A 10,226-nucleotide genomic window follows, 5' to 3' on the forward strand; every position below is an offset into this window, starting at 1 on the left:
GATTTGCCATATAAAGTAACGGGCACAGGTTCCGGGGATTAGAGGTGGCTATCTTTTGGGGGTCCATGTTTCAGCTACTTAAGCGTAGAACCCAGGTCTTCTTGCAGCTAATGTGTGGCAAAGGGATTTCCGAGGGAGGATTTCTCAGGGCTAAAGAGAAAGGTGATGCGGCGTTGAGGAGGGGGCGCGAGGTCACGACCCTGAGCGGCAGCCTCGACCGCACCGGGCCGTTGCCGCTGTGGTCCATCAGAGGCCGACCGCCGGGGGCACCCAGGAGCTGGCGGGAGGCGCCATGGAGTCAGAGGTTACTGGGAGGATGACTTGAGCCGCTCGGGCGGACTGGCGAAAGCCTTTGAGCCCAGGCGGTGGAAAGAGGTCCGGGCGCCCGGGAAGCTCCAGGCATAGGCGACCAGCAGCAGGAGAGCCAGCTGCAAAGTCCTCCCAGCACCTGCAGGGCGGCAGGAAGAGGGGCGCAGCCAAGGGAGCACGCCCCCTGCTGGGCAGAAACGCGGACGGTCGGGCTCACGACTCTCCGAGCCCCTCGGCCCGGAAAGCGGCACCCCCTGCCGGCCTCGTCGCCTCACTGCACCCCGGGCCCCGCAGCCGCAGCCTCGCCCCGGCCCGACGCGGGGTGCGCACCCGGGAAGCGCGGGGCGCGCACGGGGTACGCACGGGGGTGCAGGTCCCGGGCTGCCACCGGGGGGCGCCGCTACGCGCTGCGCCCTGCTTCGCTCCGCCGGGGCCTCGGACACCGAACCGAACACGGCCCGGCCGGATAGAGGCCGAGGGGCGACGAGGAGCGGACGCCTCAAAGCGGGGGCGGGCCGGCGCCAGGTCCCCCGCGCCCCGCGACCTTTCTCCGAGTCCCCCCGCGGACTCCGCGGGCTCTGCGTCCCCCGCGCCTCCCACCCCAGCCTGGCGGCGCAGCGCGGCGCGGCCGCTCCCATTCCGTCCTTGGAGGGTGTGGAAGGGTGGGTTTGGGGCCGGGGGCGGGTCTGGGGGCGGACCCGGAGGCGGGGCTGTCTCTGCGGCAGGGCCCAGCTCGGCTCCCCCCGGTCTCTCTCTGTCTCTCCTCCTCCCTCCTCCTGCTCCGGGCGGAGCCCGGCATGGGGGGGCCGGCGCCCGGCAGGCCAGGTACGGTGATGTGGAAATTGGGGATCCTTGGTGCGGGGAGGTGGGATGGGGGGGACAGGGAGTAGTGAGGATTGGCAGGGCGAGAGACGGAGAAACCCTGGGTAGCAGGACAAGGGGAAGGGGAGGGGTGCCCGGGAACCTGGGGGCCTTGGATGGAGAGGGGAATGAAGCCGCCAGGTTTGGAACAAACAGGGAAGGGAGAGGACGGCAGTGAGGAGGGGCGCCTAGGAGGAGAGGTGAGGCCGACGGCGAAAAGGAGAGTGTGTTTAGGGGGAGGGAAGCCAGAGCAGGTCTGGAGGCCGCAGCTCAGAAGGTAGCTATGGGGCCAGACTGGAGACCCCCGGGTGGGATTGAGGGCAGGGACTGGAAGAGGGAAGGCGGGAGCCTTGCCAGATCCTAGAGGAGGGAGAAGGGGATTGGGGCCATCACCGAGGGAGGCGGAGAGGGTCACTGAGGGGCCAGGGCACAGGAATAGGGGTGGCCGGAGGCCCGGGCCCAGGCAAAGGACTGGAAGGGGGAACTGCCCGAAGGGAATGGAAATAGATGGATGGGTAGTGTTGTAGATACCCAACTCAGAGTGCCCTCGCCCCTTTGCCAGTATCCCCACCCTGCCCTCATGACACCCCCAGCCTCAGAGCACAAGAGGGGGTGGGGATTCTGACCATCTCCCCCTTCCCCAGTGGGGTGCAATGTACGCATGTAGGCCCTAGCAGAACTCCTTGTCTGTAGGTATGTCCAGTTCTGTGTAGCTGGTTGGTGTGTGTCTGGAGGTCTGTGTGTGCTGTGGGTGTGTCGGGGGTGTTTATGTCTGTGTGTGTCTGCCTGTTCCTAGGTTGTGTTTACCTATGCTGATCTATGTGTCTGGTCCTCTGTTTGTAGATACGGGTCTGTGGCCTGGTGGTTTGTGTGTCTGTGTGTTTGTGTGGCTGTGGGGTTGTTGTGTATTTGTGGGGCCTGTCTGGGGGTAGATCAGGATGTATTTACAGGATGGGAATCTGCGTCGAGCTGATCTCTCCCAAATGTGTATTTGTGGCTCTGAACACCTTTGTCAGGGTGTGTGACTCTGTGTACACATATCCTTCTATGTCTGTCTGTCTTTGGGTCCTAGAGGCAGTGTTGGGGATTTCTCTGCCTCCATCTGTTTTCCACTCTCTGAGGACCCAACTCACATCTCCTTTCTCTCTCTCTCTCTCTCTCTCTCTCTCTCTCTCTCTCTCTCTTCTCTCTCTCATTCATTCCTGGCCCCTATCCACCCCACATCTTTCTTTTTTTCCTTCCCATCTCCCTCACCAAGTGGATCCGGGACCCAGGGAGGGCCGCCCCCCGGGCCTGGTGGCGCTGAGCAGGGCCCCCCAGCCCCCACCTCCTGCCCCACGACATGAACCTCCTCTACCGAAAAACCAAGCTGGAGTGGAGGCAGCACAAGGAGGAGGAGGCCAAGAGGAGGTAAGGCTGCAGCCCCAGATTGCCCTCTGGGCTGTCCCACCTCTGCTTCCCCAGTGGCTGGGCCACATCCTTCTGCCCTTCCTGGGTCTAGCAGCCTGGTCTTGAGTCTGACCTGAGAGTCTGTGCTCAGAACAGAATTGCTGGAATTGGATCCACCTTGTCCCCACCCTGCTCCTGGCTCCTGGCTCTAGCTTGTCCTGGCTTCTGGGGAGGGGCTTCCAGCTCAGGAGTACCCTATTGGCTCTTCCCCACCCCTGGAGGCTCAAGTCACTCTTTTCTGACTCACCTCTGGCCTGTTGTCTTCTTTCTGTCAATGTGGGATTGGCTCAAGGCTCCCCTGTCACCTGACCTTGGAAGGGGCAGGCCCTGCTGCCCTCATGGTCCAGGGACAGGGTCATTTGAGGGGCACCAGAGAAGATCCATTTGGCCCCCTCCCCACCTCCTCTGTTGGGGAAGATGACAGGCCAAGGGACAGGGTTGTGTGTGTGTGTGTGTGTGTGTGTGTGTGTGTGTGTGTGTGTGGTGGTGGGAGATGTGAAGGCTAGGGCTTCTGCAGAAGAGACAGGGCGGGGACCTCTCCCTGCCTGCCCTCTCTCCTTGCCCTCCCAGGGACCTGGATCCTGGCCTCTCCCCTCTGGCTCCCCTCTCTCTTCACTCCCATTGACAGCACAGCCTCTTGGAGCTTGAGTCAGAGCCACCTCCCTGCTCCCTTCTCCCTCCTCGAAACTGTGGAGTTTAATTCTTGTTGTTAATTAGATTAATCAGAGCTATGACTGCAGTGATCTCTCCGTAATGAAGGGTTAGTAGACAGGCCCTTAATGAGAGCCCACTCCACAGTGGCTCTCCCCTCTTCCCTGCCAGCTGCCCCTCCCTTCACTCACACAGAAGCTCAGGGGCAGTGCAGGGGAATGGGGGTGAGCCTGGGAGGGGGACAGAGAAAGGACAGCACCGAGGGAAAGGCAGAGAAAAGGGAAGGGAAGAAAAGGATCGGCAGCAGGAGGCTGCTCTGACGATGCAGCTGTACACCCCTCATCTGGGAACGGAGGTGCGGTGTGGTGTGGGAGCGGAGGCCGCAGTAGCTGGACATGGTAGCCACACCAGAGGCCAGGTGGGGCCAGCATGAGAGTGAGAGGAGCAGAGCCGTGGTGGCAGGTGTATGTGCCAGGCAGGGTTGTGCTGCCTGTTTCGCATCTTGCTACCTATGCATGAAGCCGTCTATACAAGTGCCGTGTGCCAGATATATGCCCAGGCCAGGATCAGACAGCTCCAGGGATGCCCCCTGCACACATACTCATCCCTTCACTCTTCCCTACTTGCCTTCTCTCCCCAATTTCCTTGCCTTTTTTTAAAGCGTAGGGATTCTGCCCAAAGTTTCTACTTGGGTGCCCTAGACATTCAGACAGCCTCCCGACCCCACCCCGGGCCCTTTCCTCCTCCTCCTGGGAGGCCACAGGGTTGCACACCCCTCTTAGGGTAAAGGATAGGGATGCCCAGGCCTGAGGCCCAACATCTGTTCCATCTTGGCCTTCTCTCCCCAGCTCCAGTAAGGAGGTGGCTCCTGCAGGCCCCACAGGGCCCGGGGCTGGCCCGGGGCCTGGGGTCCGTGTGCGGGACATCGCCTCACTGCGCCGCTCCCTCAGGATGGGCTTCATGACAATGCCAGCCTCCCAGGAGCATACCCCCCACCCCTGCCGCAGCGCCATGGCCCCACGCTCACTCTCCTGCCATTCAGTGGGCAGCATGGACAGTGTGGGGGGTGGGCCTGCGGGGGGAGTGGGGGGTGTCACAGAGGACGGCAGTGCCCGAAGACCCCCTGCCAAGCCCCGGAGACATCCCAGCACCAAGCTCAGCATGGCAGGGTCGGGGGCAGAGGTGCTCCCAGGGAAGAAAGCAGGTGAGACACCCCCAACCCTTCCCGGGAGCTGGGAGGATCCATTCCAGGCCAAAAGAGGCCTATAGGGGAGGGTTCATTCAGGGAAGAACCAAGGAAATGGAAGGTTCCATTCTCAGTGGGAGTGGTGGGGGGGGTGGTTTCTTTTTGGAAGGGCCTGAGATGAACCATTCAAGGGCAGGGGAAGCTCCCTGAAAAGTCCATTCCTGGGAAAAGGGGTGGCCTTGAAGGGATATGAGGGTGGGATAGAATTTATGGTGGGAGCTGCAGATTCTGGGGAGTTCATCAGAAGGACCCAAGGGCAGGCTGGTAGAAAAGGAACCCACTGTGCTTTAAGTTGAGGACGGTGGGGGAAATAAAGAGGCAGATATGCCCTTGCAGGTGGGTTAAGAGACCAGAAAGGGTCTGCCCATCTCTTTCCCCCACTAAGAGCAGTTTCTTTTTGTCCTTCCCATCCTACCCAGGCTCACAGAAGCCCACTCCCGAAGGCCGAGAGTCCAGCCGGAAGGTTCCTCCACAGAAGCCCAGGCGAAGCCCCAACACCCAGCTCTCTGTGTCCTTCGATGAGTCCTGCCCCCCGGCCCCCTCTCCTCGAGGGGGGAATCTGCCCCTTCAGCGCCTCAGTAGGGGGTCCTGCGTAGCTGGGGACCCTGAGGTGGGTGCCCAGGAAGAGGAGCCCGTGTACATTGAGATGGTGGGGGATGTCTTCAGGGGAGGAGGGCGAAGTGGAGGGGGCCTGACTGGGCCCCCTCTCGGGGGTAGGGGCCCAACCCCTCCAGCTGGCGCCGACTCGGACTCAGAGGAGAGTGAGGCTATATATGAGGAGATGAAGTACCCGCTGCCCGAGGAGGCAGGGGAAGGCCGGTCCAACGGGGCCCCCCCATTGACCGCAAGCTCCTCGCCACACCAGCCTCCTGTCCTGCAGCCCCACACCCACCGGCGGCCAGCTTCAGCCCTCCCAAGCCGGAGGGATGGGACACCTACCAAGACCACTCCTTGCGAAATCCCCCCACCCTTCCCCAACCTCCTCCAGCACCGTCCCCCGCTCCTGGCCTTCCCCCAAGCCAAGCCTGCTTCCCGAACCCCCGGCGATGGGGTGTCAAGGCTACCGGTCCTCTGCCACTCAAAGGAGCCAGCGGGCTCCACCCCAGCTCCCCAAGTGCCTGCCCGGGAGCGGGAGACGCCTCCTCCACCACCTCCGCCTCCTGCTGCCAACCTGCTGCTGCTGGGACCCTCGGGCCGAGCCCGGAGCCACTCAACACCATTGCCACCCCAGGGCTCTGGCCAGCCCCGGGGGGAGCGGGAGCTCCCCAACTCCCACAGCATGATCTGCCCCAAGGCGGCAGGGGCGCCGGCAGCCCCTCCTGCCCCGGCCGCCTTGCTCCCTGGCCCCCCCAAGGACAAGGCTGTGTCTTACACCATGGTATACTCGGCAGTCAAGGTGACCACGCACTCCGTCCTGCCAGCTGGTCCGCCCCTAGGTGTTGGGGAGCCAAAGACGGAGAAGGAGATCTCAGTCCTCCATGGGATGCTGTGCACCAGCTCAAGGCCCCCTGTGCCTGGGAAGTCCAGCTCCCACGGCGGGGCCATGGGCTCAGCAGCTGGGGTCCTCCACCATCGTGGCTGCCTGGCCTCCCCACACAGCCTTCCGGACCCAACGGCAGGCCCCCTGACTCCCCTCTGGACCTACCCAGCTGCAGCAGCTGGGCTCAAGAGACCCCCTGCCTATGAGAGCCTCAAGGCTGGGGGGGTGCTGAACAAGGGCTGTGGAATGGGGACCCCGTCCCCCATGGTCAAGATCCAGCTGCAGGAGCAAGGGACCGACGGGGGTGCCTTTGCCAGCATCTCCTGCGCCCATGTCATCGCCAGTGCAGGGACACCAGAGGAGGAAGAAGAGGAGATGGGCGCTGCGACATTTGGGGCAGGCTGGGCTCTGCAGAGGAAGGTCCTGTATGGAGGGAGGAAGGCAAAAGAGCTGGACAGTGAGTGAGGGGTGGGCATTTGGGGGTGGGGAACTGGGAATGCCTGTGATGATTTGGGGAAGTGTTGGAGGGGTTATTTGGAAGCCACAACCCATTGTCCTGAAGTGGGAAGTTTTCAAGGAGACTGGCTAATGAGGGCATGCAGCAGACTGAGGGTCCCCATGTGTGTGCTGGATGGGCAGGAAGATCTGCAATGGAGAGGGACTACAGTCAGGCCCCAAGAGTAAACTCCTCCTGCCCCCGTCCTGCTCTACTCCCTGCCTTTCCCTTTGCTAGGCTGCAGGGGTGTGTGTTTGTGAGTGTGCACACACTAGGAGCTAAACACAGCTGCCTCCCAGCTGTTGCCATGGCAACCCATCCAGACAGGAGGGAGAGGAGAGGGAGGCCCCTACCGTTGCCGGGCAACGCAATGCTCTGCCAGGCCTCCTCTCAGAGCTGAGCTTAGTTCACTTGCAGCCCTTCCCCCAACGCCCCCCCTTTCCCACTTCCTGGCTCAGGATTTGGGATCTCCCCTCCTGGGGAACAGTGCCCCTGGTCTCTGTCCCAGAGGGTGGTCACTGCAGCCCACTCAGGTCAAAGGGGCTCTGGAGCTATAAAGCTAGGGTAGGGGAGACCCCTGTGACCACAGAAAAGGGTTTGGCAGCAGCAAATACTTGTGATTCTTAGGCCAGGGATGGTACCAATGGGTGGGAAGGAAAGTGGCAGTATTGGGGTCCCTCCTGTGTGTATTTGAGGAGTGTGAAATAGGGTCCCTCCCTTCCCAGCTGGGACTTGCAAAAGGGCAGTTACTTCTGGTCCATGCACGCCATGGTGTGTGTACCTGGGGGGACAGCAAGACCCTTCCCATGTACAGCACGAAGCTCTCCTTGTCATCCCAGCAGAGGTCGAGGATGGTGCCCGGGCCTGGAATGGCAGTGCTGAGGGTCCAGGCAAGGTGGAGCGTGATGACAAGGGCCCCATGGCATCAGGGATCCCAGTGAGGAGTCAGGGGGCAGAGGGCCTGCTGGCCAGGATCCACCATGGAGGGGACCGAGGAGGGAGTCGCACGGCGCTGCCCGTACCCTGCCAGACGTTTCCTGCCTGCCACCGCAATGGAGGTGACACCCTGCCCACACCTGAACAAAACAAGGGGCTGGAAGGGGGGTGGGGAATCTCTCTGGGTCCATGTCCTGGGCCCTCCATTCAAATGCCACATCTCCATCCCCTTTCCTCCTCTGCTGAGGCAGGGGCAGACAGGATGGGGCTGCCCTCTGGGAACTGCAGGAGGGGAACCTGGAGGTCCCTACCCTCCTCACTTGCCATTTTTCCACCTCAGACTTCACAGGTTACCGCCTAGGGCGCTCCGCCTCCACCTCTGGAGTCCGGCAGGCCGCACTCCACACCCCCCGGCCTTGCAGCCAGCCCAGGGATGCCCCAAGCCAGGTGAGGAGGAAGACCAAGTTGGGCTTTCTTTGATTTGTGAATGAGGAGGTGAGGAAGAAGGCCTGGGTGTAGAAAGAAAAGGAAGAGGTCAAACTGGGGCCTGGCACATACTAAAAGGGACCCAGAGGGGAGTAGGGGGGCTGCCGGGTATGGGGGCATTGATCCTGGGAAGGGACTGTATTAGGTGGGGACAGCCAGGCAGCACCACCACAGGCCTACTATGTGCCTTTGTGCACTTGGGATATGGGGGGTACCAATTCGGAAAATGCATTCTGCTAGGAAGACAGGTATTTAAAGGTCCCCATTCCTCAGGGTGAAATGGGCCCAGTCTGGCAGCAGAGCACCCTGCCAGGCAAAGAAAGGGTGCAAGAGCTGCGTTTCTGTCCCTGCCCTCCCCACCCCCAGGCAAGGGGAGAGGACAGAGGCCTTGGGGGCAAGAGAGGACTTGTTTCTGGGGCAAGGCATTGGTCTCTGCAGTGTGGGACAGGACCTGGTCACTCTGAGGTCCTTGACCACCCCCCTTAATCCTTTCTCCCCCGGTCGCGGGCCGGCGGCGGGAGGAAGGGGCACAGACCCACCCTGCACTGCCGCTGCCGCTGCCCCTACCGCCTCAGCCCGCCCGTGAGCGCGACGGCAAGCTGCTGGAGGTGATAGAGCGCAAGCGCTGCGTGTGCAAGGAGATCAAGGCGCGCCACCGCCCCGACCGAGGCCTCTGCAAGCAGGAGAGCATGCCCATCCTCCCCAGCTGGCGGCGGGGGCCCGAGCCCCGCAAGTCCGGCACCCCGCCCTGCCGCCGGCAGCACACCGTCCTCTGGGACACTGCTATCTGAGGAGGCCGGGAGGCAGGACTGGGGAGCGGGGCGGGGGTGCCGGGCTCTCCAGGAGACTTGCCTTGAAAGAGGGACACTTGTACCAGGTGAGACAAAGCCAGGGAGAACCCCTGCCTTCCATCCTAACCCCCGGAGAAGGGGAGTCTGCCAGGCCCACCGGGCATGGGGCGCCAGCTGCACCCCCTGAAATTTGGGGGAGGAGGGTTTGTTTGAGGTAGGAAGGCTGGGCGAGGTAGACTCCTCCTGAGAGGGCAAAGGCCAAGCCAGAGGTCAGCATGGGGGAGGAGGGAAGGTTAGGGAGGAATGGGGGGGTGGGCAAGTGAAGGCCGGGGCTAGAGAGTGTGAAGTAAAGGGGCTCTTTCATAAGAGCCGGGAGTGGGGAGGGGGTATTTATTTCATTATTTATTTTAGTTGGGAGGGCAATCCTGGGCCCTTCTGACCTACTCCTGGGCAGGGAGTAGGCAGTAGTGGGCAATTAAAGGGAACCAAGTTGGCGCTCTCTCCAATGCCTGAAGGCCCCACTGTCCATGCCCACCCTGAAGCTGGGGATTGGTCTGGAGTGGGGAGGCCAGCAAGAGAAGGGAGGGACTCCGATGAGGCAAGGGTGGCAGACTCATTTACAGTATTTACCAGTGGCCAGAATTTGGTAGTGAGTGTGGCCTGCTGTGAAACAGGCATCTTATTTAGCTCTGGGGTGAGGGTCTAGCACCAGGGATGGGTGGGATGATGGGGAAGGAGGGAAATTTTAGTGGGTGGGGGTGGGCAGGGTATTTATTTAAATTTTAAAAAATCAGAAGAGATGTCAGGAACTTTTTTTTAATTCCTTTCTTTTCAGAATAATATATTAAAAGACTAACAATCCTAGAACTGGCTTCTTATATTTCAGTGTGCTCTGCTTTTCTTTTCCCTCTTGCCTGTGGTTGGTGGGAGTTGGAGGTGGTTCAGGGAGGGGTGAGTGGCTGTGGCAAGTAATAGGGAGAGGTGGAGTTTGAGGTAAGTCTGGGAATGCCACCATGCTGTGACTCAGCAAGCATTTACTGAGCCAGCCTCTGATGTGTACTTGGCAATATATGCAGAAGGAGAATTCAAACTAAAGCCTGCCCTCAGGCAGCATATAGTCTGTTCAGGGGGATGAGACACCTGGGACAACACTAGTCAGTGCTACAGCAGTAAGGAGTGTGTGTGTGGTGGGGGGCAGTATCACCTAGGAAGGTTTTGTAGAAAGTGAGCCTAAAAGGACAGGTAAGGTTTGGATGAGCAGGGGGAGAAGGGAAGGACCCAAGGTCACAGTATGATTGTCTGCAGAACAGAAGATGGGGGTGGGGCAGGAAATGTGTTTAAATAATGCAAAGGGCAATGAGTCACCACAATGAAGCTGGTTCAGCAAGATGGGCATCAAAGCAAGATGCTGGTCCTCAGGAAGCAATCAAGGAGGAGGATAAAAAGTGTCTGGAGGAATAGAGGGCAAGGGCCAGATTGCAAGATGCAGCTGGAAGAACATCCTCAGGAGGGAAACGAAGG

The 10,226-nt window shown here is 60.8% G+C and overlaps 1 protein-coding gene across 4 annotated transcripts; it reads left to right on the forward strand.

Moving 5' to 3' along the window:
• The first annotated feature begins 1,013 nt into the window (after nucleotides 1-1,013).
• NYAP1 (neuronal tyrosine phosphorylated phosphoinositide-3-kinase adaptor 1) lies at nucleotides 1,014-9,420 on the forward strand. Of its 4 annotated transcripts, none has more exons than XM_055341319.1 (7): nucleotides 1,014-1,134; nucleotides 2,429-2,580; nucleotides 4,119-4,474; nucleotides 4,936-6,453; nucleotides 7,332-7,550; nucleotides 7,769-7,875; nucleotides 8,448-9,420. In XM_055341319.1, the coding sequence occupies exons 2-7, from the start codon at nucleotides 2,513-2,515 to the stop codon at nucleotides 8,703-8,705; spliced, it is 2,526 nt and encodes an 841-aa protein (XP_055197294.1). In that variant the 5' UTR covers nucleotides 1,014-1,134; nucleotides 2,429-2,512; the 3' UTR covers nucleotides 8,706-9,420. The 4 variants fall into 4 exon arrangements, with proteins under 4 accessions (XP_055197294.1, XP_055197293.1, XP_055197296.1 ...); XM_055341320.1 differs by lacking the exon at nucleotides 1,014-1,134 and adding an exon at nucleotides 1,850-1,863; XM_055341318.1 differs by lacking the exon at nucleotides 1,014-1,134 and having other exon boundaries at nucleotides 1,313-2,580.
• Nucleotides 9,421-10,226: the final 806 nt, after the last annotated feature.

The sequence above is a fragment of the Nyctereutes procyonoides genome, unplaced genomic scaffold, assembly GCF_905146905.1.
Source record: "Nyctereutes procyonoides isolate TBG_1078 unplaced genomic scaffold, NYPRO_anot_genome, whole genome shotgun sequence".
Taxonomy (NCBI): Eukaryota; Metazoa; Chordata; class Mammalia; order Carnivora; family Canidae; genus Nyctereutes; species Nyctereutes procyonoides.